Genomic DNA, 19,454 nt, shown 5'->3' with positions numbered 1-19,454 from the left:
ATTCATAACCCTCCACCATGTTTTCAACTTGTGAACTTCGCATCCAAAAGTAAATTAACCATTAAACTGAAGACATAGCAGATAGTGTAAAAACTCAACAAATAAATTCGTACTCTTTCAATTTATAGCTGGCTGCTTTGGTCTTAATAACATCCTTCAGTACTGCAATATTACACAGTAAGAAAAATCTGGCTTAACAATTATCAGTAATGATTTATTTTTAAACTTAGAGTGAATGAATCTGTGTACCATTTTACACAAGAGAACATGAAGTACGAAATGTAACTCACCACGTGGCTGATCCACTTCCCCAAGAGACTTTCGAGGAACTTGCTGGACGACAGGAGTGAGGATTTATTGAGCTGCTCCTGCCGGAGGTCATAGTTATCATGCATGGGATGCATTAGAGCGCACACCATATCAATAGCAGCGTGAGTCACCCCTTCATCTTCCCTCTTCAAAGCCTTTACCACTTTCAGCCCCACACTTTCTCGAAACCTGCCCCTAGCACAAAGGCATTCCATACAATAAAAGTGCAAAGGAGAAATTAATTAATTCTTATAAAATTCTAAATTATGTGAAATACGGTTCAAACAGTAAAAATAATTCCATTTTCATATAAAATTCGTTCCTGTTACTTCAAAAGTACCATAAAAATGGGAGAATTTAGATAACTTTTGCCATTAGTCTACACGTTTGAATTTCAAACTGCTTTGACCTTGTTTTGAATGGTACAGTAATTCATTTTCTATAAAGATGTACAATTACACAATGTGCTGCAGAACATGGGAAACTGTTCAGTATATTGATAAAATTATTAAATAATACAGAAAATGAAGATTCCACGATGAATGAACTAATGACAGTTCTTAAAAATATGAAAAGTAATAAAGCTGCAGGAGAAGATACAATTAATATGGAACTTTTAAGTATGCTACACCACCGTTCCTACAAAGATTTCTTAATTTCCTTAACACAATTTGGAATGGAGAAGTTATCTCTGGCAGGGATGTTAATATGAATTTATGAGAGGGGGATAACTTTCCAATAGGGGGAGAAATCCTCCCCCCCAACTGCCCCATTAATTCGCACCCTACCGAGAAAACATAAAATGTCCAGTTGTCATATAGTACCTCCATAAATTTTTATTCAGCTTGACCATTCTTTGCAACTTTTGCAAACTCGAAAGCGAAACCTCAGAACACACTGTTATAAACTCTCAATGAAGCTTCCAGATGTTACCAGAATGCACCACTATATTACAAAAGAAATCCTGAACAAAACTTCAGGAGAACGGCTTATTATATCTACTACAGTCATTATGCTATTGGCTAAGGTTGGATGCATATTGAAAGAAGAAGCAGCTTTCAACACTGTTCAATGAACAAATATATCACTAATGAAAATAAATTATAAATGTTTTTGTTATATTAATGTGTCTTATGTGAATTCCACTTGATTCTGAACTCACCCTGGCAGAGAGGTAAATGCTGCAAAGCCTACTTTTGAAGCCACCAATCGTCTCAAAGCTTGAAACTGGGCTTCCAGATCTATCAGCGAGATAGTACTTTGATCTCCTTCCTTTTGGACAAGGGACTGCAGAGCTCCAGTGATCAGCTTCTCTTTGTTTTCAGCAAATAAACCCTGAAAGAAAACACGTTTAGTACGTGACATATTCTGCTTGTTTCCAGATTGGTATGAGCAGAGATGTTACTCACGTCTTGAGTCACAGAATGGAGAAGGCCACTGTATGGGATGTTTGCATTAAATCTTTCCACAATTTCAGCAAATGATCTCTTCCCAGAAGGCTGCTGAAGAAACCGCAGATGATTTGATTCAGCCTGGAAAAAGATACATACCGGTACTGTAAATGGCAGAAATCCGAATGTGTTGCATGACAGACTAACAGTTGACTGCTAACCTCACGTCCATAAGCCTTAGCACAAGAGAACAATCTTTCAAGTACGGGGTAACATGTAGTTGTAAATTACATGTAATTTACATAAAATATGTATTAAGTAATTTACAAGGCAACCCTGTAAGTGGTCATATTGAATTGCCTATTATAAACGGTATAACAATAACAATAATAATAATAATAATAATAATAATAATAATAACTAACAATAATAACAACAACAATAATAATAATAATAATAATAATAATAATAATAATAATAATAATAATAATAATAATAATAGTAGTAGTAGTAAATTAAAACTTGTTTAAAATATGTTCTTCACCTCCTCTTCGACTGGAACACTGAGTGGACCCATTCTTTTGCCTCGTGGTGTGGGTTGCATCTTTACATGAACATCTCTGTTTCCTGATGCCCGAACCCCATCTAGTAATGATGCTAGTAATGCATCCCTAAAAATATACATATAAATAGAAAAATTATACATCAATATTGTGTGTATTTAATAGTGTAATAGTTACATATAGTGCAAAGCATTGGCGGTATCTTCACATTTGTCCCGTTATTTGCTATCCCTAAACAGTGGTTAGAGATTGAACATTTCCAGGATTGTCACAACTTAATCTCCAGCCATACACTCCTTTTTTAAATTTAGCAACAAAAAACAAGTTCACTTCACACTTTCACTCCTAACGGGAAAAAGAGCGGTTTTTTTTTTAGTTTACTCTGAGTTTTCAGCGCGCAGAGCTGAGAGGTCCTGGGTTCGATTCCCCGTGCCGGTACGAATTCTTCTCGTATTAAATAGTAATAATAAACTTTCCATTTTAAAAATTATTAAATATTTTGCTGAAAAGCGCATTTTTCTCATCGAAATCTATTTTAAAGAAAAAAATCATATAAGAAGTGCACTCGCAAGTTTCAGAGGCATCATTCTGAGCATTATGTAACATTAAAACCTGGAGAATATACATGAGAGATTAGAACTAAGCCCAAGAAAGTAAATCCATTGTGTGGCTCAGAGAACCAGAATTTCAAAAACAATTTTAAGGGAACTTCAAAGTTTAAAGTTTTATCAAAACAAAGTTTCTGCTGTTCACAATTTGCAACCTTCTGATTTCAATGCAAAAAATGTTTGTAACTGGATGAAACAATTGATCCACTACTCGTTTTCATAAATAGTGTCCCAGTAAGAACACTGGATTGAATAATGCAACAAAAACAGATAACAGAGTAGACAGCAGTGTTGCCAACCCAACAATAACAACACATTGTTGGGACATTGCGCCACTGACTTGTTGGTTTGGCGGTGCTGTTATCTATTGTTGTCTGTTTTTGTTGCATTTATTCACATTATTAAATTCAGTGTCCTTGTTGGAATACCCTTTAAAAGATGAGACATGGTTTTATTTAAACAGTGGTGTACATTTCCAAAATTCAATGTTTTGAGATATGGTGTGGATCAAGTGGTTAGTGCCCATTATACTCGTATTAATAGTCCAATATTTCATTATGAGGCAATTAATTTTGACTTATGTGAATGGCATACTAACATCATTTTTGGCATACTCACTTAAGAAGAAAAACACTACATTTATTTTCAGCAGGACAATGCAACTTCGGACACATTATATTAGTCAATGGATACCTTTCACCCTAGATAATATATGTAACAGATAACTCCTCGCTACGTTAAAATCGGCAGCGCTTTGAAGAGAACAACCGCAAGGATCGCCACCCGTCCGGCGTAAACGATCATGAGATGGCAGCACAGTCGCTAATGCAATTCAAATGGGTATTATGACGTGACTCCTTATGTAACAACTAGATGGCAGCGTAGTAAACCTGACAAAAGTTGTTAACCTCAAAGCCTATAACCCCGACATATCTGTTACATATATGATCTAGGCCTTTCACAAAGTGTTGGATTACAATGCACTATTAGCTAAACAGCTAAAGCATCAGCTTTCCATCCACACAGTAAGACGGTTCGAATCCTATAAGGTCAAAGTGGAATTTGTGGTGGACAAAGGCAGTGCTTATTAATAGATTTTTGCAGAGTAAGTACTCCCATTTCCCCTACAGATAAGCCAACATTGCTCCATTAAGCATTCTCATCATATCATCATACGATGCTATGTAGTTCGCCTTCCATGCTATACAGAGGGCAACAACATATGACAGTCAAAAGAATTACAGCTTTGGCACATAACCCATAAATGGGGATGATTAGGTGAATAATACAGAGTCAAGTATCTGTCACTGGAGAAAGAAAACAGCGTGTTGAGTACAGAATAACCACTTGAGGACTATGATTATCTCAGACTCATGACCTGTAAGTGTAATTTTTAACTAAGGGAAAACAAAACAAGGGATGTACCATAATCCACATACTATGAAGAGTTAGAAAATAAAAGAAGTGTGTGTGTCTAATGCCTACCCATTTCACTTTACGTGATTCGGGTTCCGCATACTGCAGATAGATGGCAGGACTGTAATCCATTTTCAATTTGCACACCACTTCAACAGGCCACACTGTGCATGATGTGTATCTGTGAAGAGTTATGTCGTGTACTAGGGTGAGTGTATGTGTAATTGTCCGTGTAAGTGTAGTGTAGGGAATGGATGAGGACGATGATGAAGAGAGAAGGGGAAACCCAGTGCCGGCACGTAGTTTACTCCTGTCGAATAGCACCAAGGGGGCCACCAGGCTTAACATCCCCATGTTTCCAAGAACTTTCTGAATTGGGAGCACACCATGCAGCACATGCCAACATGACAACCCCTGAACAGGTAAGGTCTCAAAACAAGATCTGCGGCCTGCTGACACTATTTGCATGGTGGATGGGGGGAGAAGTTATGATTGGGTGAGAGCTTTGAAAAAAAAAAAGAGAGTACATTGGGATAAAAATTACTGGTGATACTCCATCACCAAACTACCCCTTCAGGATAATCATATTATAAATGCAGATTGTGGAGGAGTAGTTTATGAAATATCGCAAATAGACCCTCAGACCTGGGAGGACACCTGTTTTAAGGAAAGTGAGTGAATGTTTCGTTCTTATTTTGCTATTTTCCTCACACCATGCTAAAAACAATTTTCGCAAATCGTTGCTCTATGACCAAGAATAAATGCACGTGGCAGAAAGGAGAAATGCAAAGGTGTGACCTTTGCCTTGCACTGAATAAATAACAAATATTATTACACAGAAATAATTAACGAAGTCTACAAAGTCCTGTATTAAACAAAGAGTAGTTACCTGTCAGTAGCTGTGTAGGTACGAATTTGCCCATTCACATATTCTATATTGAAGAGCTGTGGATTTTCTTTGCATCTAATGAGTGCGAAGATATCAGCTAGTGGCCTCAAAGTGCATACACTGTAAGTCTGATGGTCTCTCTCCAAGAGACATGTGTCACTGAGACATAATATTCGCCGCTGTGGCTCCTTATGACGGACACTATGCACTTTGTGGATGGAGAATTCTGATACAGATGTAACATGTTCATCTCCACTGAAACAACCAACTTCGTTTATTAATTACAAGAAAAAGTACTGCATTAAGGATCTATATTCAATGCAAATGAACTCATAATAATGACAAAAAGCACAAAAATTGTGAGAAAAGATAATGTAACTTCTTGTCGATATTTTCCAAGTAGCAGTATATATAAAAAAAGAAAAATATTATCTTTAATTTTTTGGAGTTAAAAAAAGTAGATAAATGATGTTAAATTACAAAAATTATGGTAGATTTCAATGTGATTTTTAAGTATCTCTAAAACATTACAAATATATTTTGAATAAAATACATTAAAATTCTGTCTTTTTTACCTTTCAAATGGAGCAAAAAATGACAGTATGGGATAAATAAGAAACTGTTTTGTCACCATAACTAAAGTTCCTGTGTAGGAATAAGAATGTGTGTGTATATAACTAAGTTGAAAAGACTTTTAATTTTCACTAAAATGAGCTTTTCAAGAAAAAAAAAATCTGACGTTTGTATTAAGTATTAACGTGTATTAAATATTACATACTTTGAACTAAACAATAATTAATTATTTAAGAAACACTAAAGATACAACTAATTTTTAAAAACATGCTAACAGTGTATTCAAACATACAGATTTGAAGAAACTATAAAAGTATGAAATAATGTGACCAGATGTCTCATTTTGAACAAGACAATCCCATTTTTATATCTTTCGTCTTGGTGTCCTGACAGCTCTTGTTGGGAGGTCTATTAGTCCCATTTTGTTGGAAAATGCAGAAAGTAATCTTGCTGAACAAAGCCTCAAACTGGAATAATTCTTTTTTAAATTTATTGGTCGATCAGCAAACTGCTATACACACCATTGTTCAATGATGTCTTAACCTATGTATAGTAGCTTGATGAGGTTGGTTGTTCAGATTGCTCTAAATATTCATTCATAGTGTTCTGCCCAAGGGTAGGTCTTTCACTGCAAACCCAGCATTTTCCAGTCTTTTCTATTTTCCTCCTTCCTCTTTGTTTCCACATATGACCCATATATTTTAATGTCGTCTATCATCTGATATCTTCTTCTGCCCCAAACTCTCTCCAGTTTACCTTTCCTTCTAGTGCATCCTTCAGAAGGCAGTTTTTTCTCAAACAGTGACCTAGCCAATTCCTTTTGTTCTTTCTAATCACTTTCAGCATCATTCTTTCTTCACTCACTCTTTCCAACACAGCTTCATTTCTTATTCTATCAGTCCATTTCACATGCTCCATCCTCCTCCATATCCACATTTCAAATACTTCTAGTCGCTTCTCTTCACTTCGTCGTAATGTCCATGTTTATGCCCCATACAATGTTACACTCCACGCAAAGCACGTCACTGGTCTTTTCCTTAGTTCTTCCTCCAGGGGTCCGCAGAAGATGCTCCTTTTTCTATTAAAAGCTTCCTTTGTCGTTATTCTCCTTTTGACTTCTTGGCAGCAGTTGTTCAAAATGTCGACAGCCATAATCTCTACAGACTCCAATCGACACTAAGATGAATCTGGTTGCAAGAATTCTTGCAGCCGCTGAAGAGGTGCACCAATCGCCTGGGATGCTAGAGCGTATAGAACAGTCCATGGTGCGTATTTGTAGGCCTACAGTTTGCAGAGATTGGTTTTTTGAACAGCTGCTTTAAAGAAAGTGAAGAGTACACAGTGTACTGTACAGTGAAGTGTTTAGCAAACAAGTATGCATTTTGTTCTAAGGTTTGTTTCATTACTTATGTAATTTTTGTATTCTTTGTATTACAATTTATGATATTATAGTACCTACTTCAGAACTTAGTTGATTACTTTTTAATTTTTCCTTGTAATCTATCAGAACCCATCTTATCAATGTCCAAACGACATTGCTACAAGTAAATACATCAACAACACATTACTCAGTAATAAGTCAGCAGAGACCATAGGTTCCTTATATAAAAAAACTCAGCCAACATCTCTGAACAACCTGTGAAAGTTTATCGGTAGAGTTCTGGTTCACTCTGTATATATCCTTCTATTTGTGTGTACTTGTACGTACATTCCTGTGTATAACCCTATTTTAACAAAATTCTGAACAACTTTTGCTACAATCAGACTGTATGGTATTTTGTCAGATAATAAATATTACGTATGATAAAGCAAATACTGTATTAGCATAACTATCACAAACCATATGGTTCATATGTACTCCAACAGATGTTAATGTTCGATAAAATATACACTTTTTGTGTGTAGTGAGACATGAATGTTTAGAAGGTGTAACAGTTTAATCAGTAAAAATATTTCAGTTTTCATTTTTTCATTACACTCACTGTATTCCATAGATCTTACATCAGTATTGAAGCTTTAAGATGTGGAACAAGTCAAAAGTTACACAAATTCTTGGCGAGATGAGGTGAGGAATTCTCTCTACCTCAACACACAATTTTGTACAGAAATGTTAGGAATGTTTTTATTACAAGAACTTTTAGTATCATGTGGATGAATATCATAAAAGAAAACTTACTGTCTTACTGACCTGAATTTGCCTAATCGCTGTGTGGAAAACTCATCCAAAGTTATCGGCTCTTTCAATACCTTGATGCCACTCCCTATACAAGTCACAGCCATGTCTATCATTTTCTGCCGAACTTCACTGGAATGTGCGCATACGAACAGGTGCTAGAAAGAACACGTCTTATTAAACAACAGAAGAAACAAAAACATACAAATGATAAATATAATATCATTGTAACATACCATCCTCCCAAACCCTCCACACACGACTACAAAACCTCCAGGGTAATCTTTAACCTCAGCCATGCCCTCAATGTCCTTATAACAGTAGGATGCAAGAACAGTGTGTGTGGCAGCGTCCAGCTGGTTTAGAGAGTATGCTGTCACCTCAAGCACTATAGGTAGCCTCGTGTCTGACCAATGATGTTTGTACCCTTGATATTTCTGTCAACATTAAAACATTTTATGTATAATACACAATATTACTCCATAGGAAAAGATGTTGTTTACATGAGGAACAATCTGAAATTCACTATTCCATTGAAAATCCATAAATGGAATCTGTTCTTGTGTGCAAGTACTCTGTTTTTCACACAGAAGAAAGCTTTCTGCTGAAATTTCCACTTTGAGGTAGGGCTACTGTACAGGGTGCTTCAGAACTAAGTTGACAAAAACAAATTCAACTAAAAGAATATATGAGGGCAAAATATAGTACTACACTAAAAATAATTTCATCTAAAAATATATGTCTTTCCAATTCTCTCATTTGTCTTAAAAATTCGTTACGATGGGCAACAAAGTCGCCACATTTTATTAAATATTTGTTCCTGCTGTACTGGAATCTAACAGCTTTCAGTACTTTCCGCAGTGAGTAACACGAAATTTTAATATGTTGTGTTTCGTATTTTGCAAGCTTCCAGCAAAATATCGTCTAAACTGGATATAAAGCCTTATCATCAGTGGTGGTTCGTGCCAAAAATGACAAAGGGTTCACTACTTTTATGATATTACATAGTTTTCCAACTTTAAACAATATGTAATTTCTGAAAAATTAAAAAAAATACTATAGTTCTTTAAAATAATAATAATCTGTGGCACTACAGCCTGTGAAGGGCCTTGACCGACCAGCCGGCTGCTGGCCTCACGCCCACATGCCGAAGCAGAGGTGGACGATCATTCAACCAGAATGGAGGTATCGTGTGGTTAGCACGATGATCCCCCCAGCCGTTATAGCTGGTATTCGCAACCGGATTTCGCTACCTATTGTAGCTCCCCAAGTGCATCACGATGCTGGGTGGGCACCAGTCCCATACACTGGCCGAAATTTCATGAGAAAATTTCTTCCCCCATGAGGACTCGAACTAGCGTGCATTCCATAACACGAGTCCTAGGCAGGATGCCTTAGACAGCGACGTCACAGTGCGGGACAGTTCTTTAAAATAGGTAGATAATTACCTTAAAATGAACATCACCATAATGATCAAATTGTCTTTGAAAGAACATAGCGATTTTTCCTTATGTCATCATTCTGTTTTTAAATATTCTGCCTGAAAGCTGAGCTAAGCTGTTGCCTAATTTCTATTTTTCCAAGGACTGATAAATCTTGGCAAGCATTCTTACGAGCAATAGATTCCTCATGCTTCTAATTTTCTGTGTCAAATGGCTTAAATTTGATACACCAGTGCACATCCAGCTCGTATCTTTACCCTTAGGAAATAGCAGGCACAGAAAACAAAATAATTTATCTGTGCTTGCTTTAAATCGAGATGAGGTAACAGCCTTCCAAGCTTCTTTATTTTACACTTATCTTCCAAGATTAAAACTGAAAAATTTATTTGTAAAAGATACTGAACACTATTCATTTTCTTTGGAAACGAACACTGGTCACACTCATAGATGAATATATTAAGACTAAAATACCAAGAACAACTAAATGGACATTTAAAGGATTGTAAGAAATCACAAATAAATACAACAATCAATAACACACAGCACACGTGCTAAAAGCATGATCTCAGCTACAGATTGAAGCTAACTTCTTACGCTTCTACCAGAGCATGCTGGCTGTCTCACAGATACGTGACTGTACAGCTGCACTGGTTCAAGGACCAGAGCATTCACACATTTGCTCTGCAGCAAATACCCTTGCGTCTTGCCCCGCACACAAGTCCAGACGCTGGCTCGGTGAGGTTCAGAGGAGAAAATGAACCTCGAAAGCTTACAAGCATGTACGTATTCTACTTCTGCGGTTCATAGGCTTTCATACGACAAAAATACATCAGACCTGCATATAAACTTATTAAAGATGAGCAAGAAACAAAGAATGATAGTGTAAATTATAAATAAATTTATTTAAACAATTAAATTGTTTTTCCTGGGGATTCTCTGAACCACTGAACACATAAGATGCACTGCCACTGTTTATTATATAAAGAAAGCACTGTCCGTCTGAAAGCTTCCTGAATAAATGTGTCCAATGTTGTAGCAGGAGAGTCGCGAATTTGTTTTCTGGAAGGGCTTTCAAGCTTTTCTACTGATTCATGTAACTATATACTGCAATTTTAGACACATTCGTCACTTTAAGCGTTCTCTTCAAAACATGACTAATGGAAATTTACTGTCTTTCATTCCTTGCATTGTCATATTTGCTCTGGAAATACATATGAACACGATACACGACTTCCTTGTTATCAGAGTGTATGTAATGTCCTCTATCACCTATTAAATAGAAAGTAATTACTAATTAAATCAACACCAGTACATCAATCACAATATCCATCATGTTGAATAAAAAGTAATTATTCTAATAGCATATTTAAAAACTGAACTTAATTAGATTACAAGTAGGCCTAGATTAACATGTTGTAGGAACATCCTATCAAACAGGCATATGGTAGCATACCCCCAACCCCTCTTATTACTAATTGGCAAGATTTCGCCCTAATGTTTAAACCCAATAGTGGGAAGTTTCCTTCTGTATAACAAACGGGGTATAAATTATTAAATGAACAAGTGATTTACTAACCAAGGAAGTGTGTGAGTGAAATAAATGAATGAGCAACTGAGTAACCTAATGGAGTGGCAACAAACAAGTGAATAACTATCAAACTGATTTCAGTGAGTGTCTGAACGACCTGAATGAATGAATGAATGAATGAATGATTGATTGATTGATTGATTGATTGATTGATTGATTGATTGAATGGGTGGATGAGGAAAGGAATGTGCTGTGTGTACACGTGTTCTTGGGGGTGAGAGAGAGGGGTATCTTTAGCAGTATGTAAATTGTTGTCGAAAGTGTTTGTACTGAAGTATCATAATTAATATAGGCCTATATGAAGATGGATGAAAAACATTCTTCATTGGCAGGAAGTTTTACTTTTACTCAAGTGTACTGCTAAGGTATACTGTTACCGGTACCATTGGGGGTTTCGAATGCAATGATATTACAAATTCTTCGGCCGAAAAAGAGGACCACATTCTTCCAATTGGACCAGAGTAATTTATCAGCCTTCTTCTAAGTGCCAGACTCAGAGAACTCATCTTCATTGATTTAGTAGTAAAGCACCAGCTATGAAATGAGCAAAGTTTGTCATTACGGACAACGGCTAGAGTTCAGTACATCTTTCCTACTACTAAACAGACAGGGTTTAAATATGGTGACAGTTATACTTCCAGGTCACTATCACATGGAAATATGTCAAGGATATTTCTAATAATTCCATGTGTACGTGACGTAGGAAGGAAAAAAAAAACTTCCTGAGGTTTTGCTAAAGGAAATTAAATCAACTTATGCAAGTTCATACTTTTCTCTGGCTTACCTGTTTAATATGGGCACACCACAATAGACCAAAAAAAAATATAGACTTTTGTGCTTCAGGTTATTTAGATTGCCCGATGTAAAAAAATAAAGAAGAAACTACTATTCCAAACAAGTTGATCTCTTCCATTATTACATGTTCACAAAAAATGTTTGATATTCCAATAACAATGCACCATATTACACTTGGAAACAGACATTGCTCGATTTTCTCTATAACTAACAAAACAGAATATTACAAACATTTTCTTTATTAATCAACAAAATTAAAACAGAACAAGAAAAGCCATAAAGCAATAAAAGAAGAATCCATAGCTAGTTTACATAAATATGCAACGCTAACGTAAAATCTACTCACCAGCGTTTCTTTTCCTTTCTCAGCAAACAGTGGCTTAAAGTGAAGTGCCTCTGTAAGCAGGTCAGATCGATGCTCAGAGGAGAATATCATCGAATCACTCTTTCTGTCCTTTTTAAACGTGATTTTGAACTCATAGTTCTGCTGACTAGTGCCCTTCAAGATTGGTGTCACACTGAGGAAGTCATTATAGAACCATTGGTTTGTTATCTCCAGAGTGCTGGGGTTATAGGTTGTGATGGCTGAAGTCCCAATGGAGAATATTCTTTTGTATCTGTTAAAAGACAACATTATACTCGTGTTTAAATTCCTCAAATTAGTAGTATGTTTTTATAGAGATAGTGTATGTTTAAATATAAGCACAGGATAGTAATCAGTGAATATGAACTAGAATAACTTGTAAATAAGGAAAATCTAGAACTTTATAAAAGTATAGTATATTAGTTAGACACATTTACATAATTATAAATTCTATACTTAAGGTCATTTTTATTATAGGTGTTATAAAAAATCACTTATTTATACCAAGAAGAGCTCGCTAACAGGAATGAATTTTGAATCAAGTCATGACAGGCATGAAAGTACCATTTTCCACTCTGTAATGCTGTAGAATCCTCAATGAGGAGGGCAGGATGAAAGAAAAAAACACACGCACGCACGCACGCGCGCGCACGCACACACACACACACACACCACACACACACAAAATTAAGTTATTTAAATTAAATAAATAACTTCACTGTGTTATTACTCAAAGTGAGGTGTTATTTTACCTGATTGACTAGTTGCAATGTAGTTTCCATCATCCTCTGAAGTGACTAGAATTCCATTTAAATATTAATACAGTGAAGTTGTTATTTATTTAATTTAAATAACTTAATAGTTTATCAGTGTTAAATTAAGAAGTGCAAAAAAAATTACCTTAACAATGTTCATATCATATTTTTTAAGCCACCGGCGTGGCTCAGTCGGTTTCTCTGAATTGACTAGAATTCCATTTAAATATTAACACAGAGAAGTTGTTATTTATTTAATTTAAATAACTTAATAGTTTATCAGTGTGCAGAAAAAATTACATTAACAATGTTCGTCTCATATTTTTTTAAGCCACCGGCATGGCTCAGTTAAGGCGCTTGCCTGCCATCCTGAAGTTGCGTTCGGGCGCGGGTTCGATCCCCGCTTGGGCTGATTACCTGGTTGGGTTTTTTCCGAGGTTTTCCCCACCAACCGTAATGAGAATGCAAGGTAATCTATGGAGAATCCTCGGTCTCATCTCGCCAAATATCATCTCGCTATCACCAATCTCATCGATGCTAAATAACCTAGTAGTTGATACAGCGTCGTTAAATAACCAACTAAAATAAAAAATAAAAAAAAATTAAAATTTTTTAAAAATATACTTCTGAGTTATCAGCAGTGCGAAGTATAAACAATGAACAGATATTACTGCTTCTAAAATGATTGTTTATAAGCCGTTTATATTATTTTTGTTTGTTATTTGATTTCCATAATAGTTCAACTAAACATATTTGCAGGACGTACAGTACATTATATTTGATACGAAACTGAAGTATTTGTCAATTAGTATCTAGGCCTAGTATTACTGTAAATGTTTTACACATTTAATAATCATAAACAAACTGTTATCAGTTATCGAGCAGAGTCTGTAAGAATTCAACTATATAATAAAAATAACTGAAGACCTGAATTGACAAACTTGCCATATAAGAGTACTGAAATAAATATTTGTATGATTCAAAAACACATGCTAAGATTCGGACTTGGGATATTCTTTTGTACAGGATGGTAGCCTATGAAAAAAAACAGTCTATTTCAGGTGAGGTAAAAAGTCAAATTCGGTAAATTTTGGACTTGGGATGTTTGTTAATTCAAGTTTTCAATTGTGTGCTGTAGTGCTCATACAGAGTATCCAATTCATAATCAATTCACGTTACTCAGTTGCCAGCAGTGTATATTAATTACTGTACATGATGGATAGCAAATATGCAGATTCTACAAGATCTTATCATCAGAGGTGATGGTATAAGGACAATACAATACAAAATTTACCTTCACATGAGATACTAAAAACCTCCTTTACATTCAAGATACAACTGGCAATTTTTAAGTCAGTTTTGAGGCACACACTGAAGTTCAACTGATGTAATCTTAGCTGTCATAACCCAATTAAGGATGCAGAGTTAATGAATCGATATTAAAACAACTTAGGTAGCACAATAAGCTTAAGGCTGCAGTGCATCTGGATAAATGACAGGTCTAATGTATTAAAAAAATCATAACCAAAACACATATTGTATTTACGTCTTTTACTGTATGCAATTAGTTTTCAAAGAAATATTCTAAACGTTTCAGAATTATGTATCAGCTCTGCCATGAGGGAAGACAAAGCTGGACCTTTCACCAAGTGCAATTCCCAGTCTGGTCCTGGAGAACTTCTCTTGATAATGGATCAAGCAGATAGTTCTCTCTTTCCCTTATCTTCTTTGAAGATGCCGTCAATACATAGCTTTGATATGTTGGATGTCTCCACATCTATGATACAGTGCAAAGAGATTAAAATCTCCCACACTACACTAATACTACACCCTTCAATTAATTTATTAAAATTTCTTAAATCTGTGGTACTGTGCTGTCCTGCTGGACATAACTATGTAACTCCTCTCCTCCAGTTAGGCAACGAATTGATGGTACGGTATTCATATTTCACTTTCATACTATGTGACCATGAAATTTAAGTCAGGTTGGGGGGGAAGGGGGGCGCCAATTTCGTCATTCTGAGTGCTACCCCTGCTTACTCTACTTAAAACACAAACTTCACCCTCTCAATCAAACACAGAGTTGAGTAACCTTCGATACTAGAAATACATTCACAGTGGAAGCAATCTGATACACAAATATACACAAAGACTTCTTCTAAATAATCTTGTATTCTAAGTTTTAACATAAGCATAGGCTACAAAAATAGTATTAATATTTGTGACTATTCGAACACAAATGAATAAATGTCTGAGAATCGATTATTTTTAAGATGATTTTGTTGTTCATACCAAACAATATAGTACCTAATTGCAAAGCTTCTGGCACACAAGTGTAAAAAAAAGGTAAAGGTATCCCTGTTACATGTCATGAAGGCACTTGGGGGGCATGGAGGTAGAGCTCCATGCTTTCCATGACCTCAGCACTAGAATGAAGTGGTGTGCTCGGCACCACGCTCCGACTGCCTTTTACCCCCGGGAAAGACCCGGTACTCAATTTTATAGGAGGCTGAGTGAACCTCAGAGCCATTCTGGAAGTTTGGCAATGAGAAAAACCCCGTCACCACTTGGGATCGAACCCCGGTCTGACACACAAGTATATTAAAGTTAATTCGAGTTTATTTAAAAAAAAAAAGCCAATTCTAAAAGTTACAACTCTTTCTGAAATACAAGAAGGTTAAAGATCAAATTATTTACTGACTTATATTCTGGTTGATATGTACACCTATTATCAGGCATTTCCTTAGACGATGTATGTTAGAGGAAGAATTATTTATATACATATGAAGTCTAGTTAGTATAATATGTTACTACTCAGTGATATATTATGCAATGGAGGGGGGAAAGGAATTGGCCACTCTACCGCACTATATCCTGGTTTAATTGCTTCATGAATGATGCTGTATTGGTGTCACTCATGAGGTTCAAATCTATCTTCGGACAGCTGATTAAAAAACAACCTCTTGAAGTGGATGCTAACAGAAAAATGAGAAGCCTAGGAAAAAGGATGGATGAGGAAAACTCTGGTAGAAGTGGTGCATGAAGGGAAAAAGGGGAAGGGAACAAACGAGAAATAGGATGCCCACAAGTTTGAAATAACGAAGTCTTCCAGTGCAATATATTTGGTAATAATTCTTTATGCACTTACAATGCACCATGCTCCCACTTTTGCATCATGTAAAAACACTTCCTGTAAACACTCTGCTTTCTCTGAACATTCTTCTCTAGACAGTTGCGACCCATTAAGATGAATATGTGCCTCGTTTGTGAACAAATACAGGTGCAGCTTATATTTTTCTTTACTGCTTAAATCGCCAATGAATGCATATTCGAAATGTTATTTACATTCTCTCAACTTTTTAGACACGAAAAATCTAGAGAATAACATTTATGAAGAATTTTGCGTGCATATGTGTGTGTCTAATATTTTGCATTTACCGGTAACAATTAAGACATTTTCCTCTTTGCTACCCAATTTTTACAGATGATATAGTCACATAATTTCAGTCTTAACAATTTATCAAAATATTTTCTCTTCTTTACTGAGTTATATAGAAGACAATTTTATGAAGATAAATTAAAGCACTCATGACAGTAACAGGAGATTTTTCAGATTTTTGGGGTAGTTTCCGGATTATCAGTAAGTATATGACCAAGCACTGTGAACTTTCAAGATTTTACATATACATCTTGATTACACAACTTTTAACATTGTATCACTTCGGAATATGTATGATAAGTCTTTCTTGTGTTAAATTTTAACGTACCTTGTTAACATGTTTCGACCTATTTTGGGTCATCTTCAGAACTGGTCATTGTTGGTGTTGGCGCCTCTTGTTTCCTGTGTGGGTGCGTTCGTAGTGTAGAGTCAAAGAGTGTATGTGTTTTGAAATTGAACACACTAGAACAATATGAAATATACAGACACACGAAAACACACCCCAACGATATTCTCAACACACATACTCTCTTTGACTCTACACTACGAACGCACCCACACAGGAAACAAGAGACGCCAACACCAACACCGACCAGTTCTGAAGATGACCCAAAATAGGTCGAAACATGTTAACAAGGTATGTTAAAATTTAACACAAGAAAGACTTATCATACATATTCCGAAGTTTCAAGATTTATTGTGCTAACCCTCAAGGTAGACACATTCCCAAACCCACACCGGCTGACTATATACACTAAGGTTAGCTGCGTACCCAGGTTTCAAGTAGGCAATCCCACTCATCCCTAAGCCAGCCCTCTCCATGCATTGCCAGCCAGCGTTCAGGGAATGCTATGGAATGATAACAGAATGGAGAAATGTTGATAGAGAGTTGTAGATGCCTAATATGCGGAAACAGGAGAATGTCTCAAGTGTCACTATGGTTTTTCAATGGAAAATTTCAGGCCTGGCTGGGACTCGAACCCAGACCACCTGCGTGACAGGCCAAAGGTCTAACCATTCAGTGATACCAGTAAGTAAGGTTCCTTAAAAAATTTGATCCACCTAGAATTTACGGTATTTCTTCTTCTAGCATTTGGAAATTAAAGTTATGGTTGGTTTACTTTTTTATTATTCGCTTAATGTATTCACATCATAGTTTCTGTTCTTTCTGTACGTTTTCAGAATATTTATTAGCCAACATATCAACCCCTTTCATAAATTCTTATTCTACAATGACTCAGTATCCACTGTAAAACTATAAGTTAGCCAAATTAAGTTCTGAATTTCTTGCTTCGTAACATTATATTTTCCTTCCCCCCCTCCCCCCTTCCACTGCCTGAATTGCTGCTTTGGAATATGAATGACAATTATGACAATATTCTTACACTTCTGTAGCCAAATTAATAAGTTCTGTAGGTGCACATAAATAGCTTCTCTCTTTTCATCAAAATGTGTACGTGTTTTTCAAAACACATTTATAAAATCAAAAGCATTGGAAAATTCCAACTGCTCCAACCCCTTCATCAGAATCTATGAGAGAACCATCTGTATATAACATGAGTCCAGCTAAGTTATCTAATGTACCGGTAATTTCATCTGGAGAGTTTCTAATGTAATGGTCTTTGTTTGATCTGAAGATATGTTTTTCTTATGAAAGTCTGTTTCTTTTAATCTAATTTGTATTGTACTAAAATACTGTCTAATAAGTTCGTATTTGGGAATGAATTTCTTTATCTCTGACACTTCTAATTCTTCTTTTAATTTCGTCACTAATTGTATGGATCCATTTTTTTAGTGTTTAAAGTGTGTTTAGAATTTTGACATCTATTTCAATTATCACAATTTGGAATTCTTATTGATTTTTCATGAAATAGTAGGGCTTAAATAATAGGTTATTAGTTTTAAAATACTCTTGATTTGAAAAGGAATGAAGAATGTTAGACCCATACCAAAATTTCTGTATGTTGTAGGACTACTTATACTTCTTTTTCCTCCGGGCGACTGAGCCTAGAATTAGGCTTTTGGATATTCCACTATGTCATCTGGATTAGTCTGGCATAACAAGCCTGAGTAAGCGACCTCTGGTCTTACTTTTTGCTGATTATGGAACCTATATGAAATTCCGTAACGTTGGAAATGTCAAGTTACAGGACCGGTGAAATACCCAAAAGCCTAATTCTGATCACAGTTATCGTGAAAGCCTAGAAACTCAGATAGGCCTTGTAAACAGTCTTCTTGAATTACGTATTTCACTATATGTTTCATCTACTCTTTATTTAAACGAATATTCTAATGCGTTCAGTAAGCATCATGATATTTAGGAAATAATGAAAATACCAAGAATAATAACACTATTGTATCTCTATTCCCTTAATACCTATTAAGCGTAAGTCAGAAGCATAGGTATACTTCACTACATATACTAAACCCAACCTTCTGACACAAGTGCTATCTCGATGAAAAGAATAACTCAGATTATTATATACAAGCTATTTTATCAACTTACTTCCCTTTCCATGAATGTTTGGTGACAAGAAAACACGCCACATCTTGATTATCTTTCGATGGAGTCATTGTCATCTTCTGTGAAACAAAACATGACGATTAATAATCACATTTCAAATCATAAAAGCTTAAAATGCAATAAGCAAGGGTTAAAGTGCAGTAACATATTTGAAAATGTGGTCATTTGTTAGGTTTTACTAAAATCGAATAGGCCTATATCTGAGTATTGCCGGAACCACACAACATTTTGTCATTAGAACCTATATCATTATTACCAAAAGTAGTCCATGCCTTTATTCTCATAATTTAAAACTTCATGAAACTGATCACTTTGCTAAAAACATGTTAATGAGCCTCACGAACTGACAATAGATCTAGGCAATACAAATGTCAAATGTCAGTAAATGCCCTGGCATCACGCGGATATAATCCATATTCAAGAGTACTAATAGTAAGTATTAATGGACTTACGGGCTACGGCATTCGTTGTAAAATCAAATGAATACCGTGCGAAGTTTGAACATAATATAAATAATGTCTTTACAACTATACAGTACATTTCATATACACAACTCGCGAAACCGCCATTATAACTAAGGGGGTGTTCGGTGTCAGCTGTTCCGTGTTGGCGGTCGACATGTTCA

At 35.7% G+C, this 19,454-nt stretch overlaps 1 protein-coding gene across 2 annotated transcripts in view; it reads right to left on the bottom strand.

Annotated features, from left to right (window-relative positions):
- Rme-8 (receptor mediated endocytosis 8) overlaps positions 1-19,454 on the bottom strand; it is a 68,684-nt gene extending 49,230 nt beyond the window's left edge. Inside the window, exons 1-10 of one of the 2 annotated variants that reach the window (XM_069825877.1) lie at positions 19,282-19,454; positions 18,812-18,888; positions 12,094-12,364; positions 8,159-8,359; positions 7,938-8,080; positions 5,177-5,431; positions 2,245-2,371; positions 1,719-1,841; positions 1,472-1,644; positions 291-504 (exon numbers count right to left, since the gene is read on the bottom strand). In XM_069825877.1, the coding sequence (XP_069681978.1) occupies positions 291-504; positions 1,472-1,644; positions 1,719-1,841; positions 2,245-2,371; positions 5,177-5,431; positions 7,938-8,080; positions 8,159-8,359; positions 12,094-12,364; positions 18,812-18,885 (1,581 nt within the window). In that variant the 5' untranslated portion in view covers positions 18,886-18,888; positions 19,282-19,454. The remainder of the gene's footprint in view (positions 1-290; positions 505-1,471; positions 1,645-1,718; positions 1,842-2,244; positions 2,372-5,176; positions 5,432-7,937; positions 8,081-8,158; positions 8,360-12,093; positions 12,365-18,811; positions 18,889-19,281) is intronic. The other variant, XM_069825878.1, reaches the window with a different exon arrangement.

The sequence above is a fragment of the Periplaneta americana genome, chromosome 5, assembly GCF_040183065.1.
Source record: "Periplaneta americana isolate PAMFEO1 chromosome 5, P.americana_PAMFEO1_priV1, whole genome shotgun sequence".
In the NCBI taxonomy this organism is placed as follows: domain Eukaryota; kingdom Metazoa; phylum Arthropoda; class Insecta; order Blattodea; family Blattidae; genus Periplaneta; species Periplaneta americana.
This window is presented reverse-complemented; position numbering and strand designations above follow the sequence as displayed.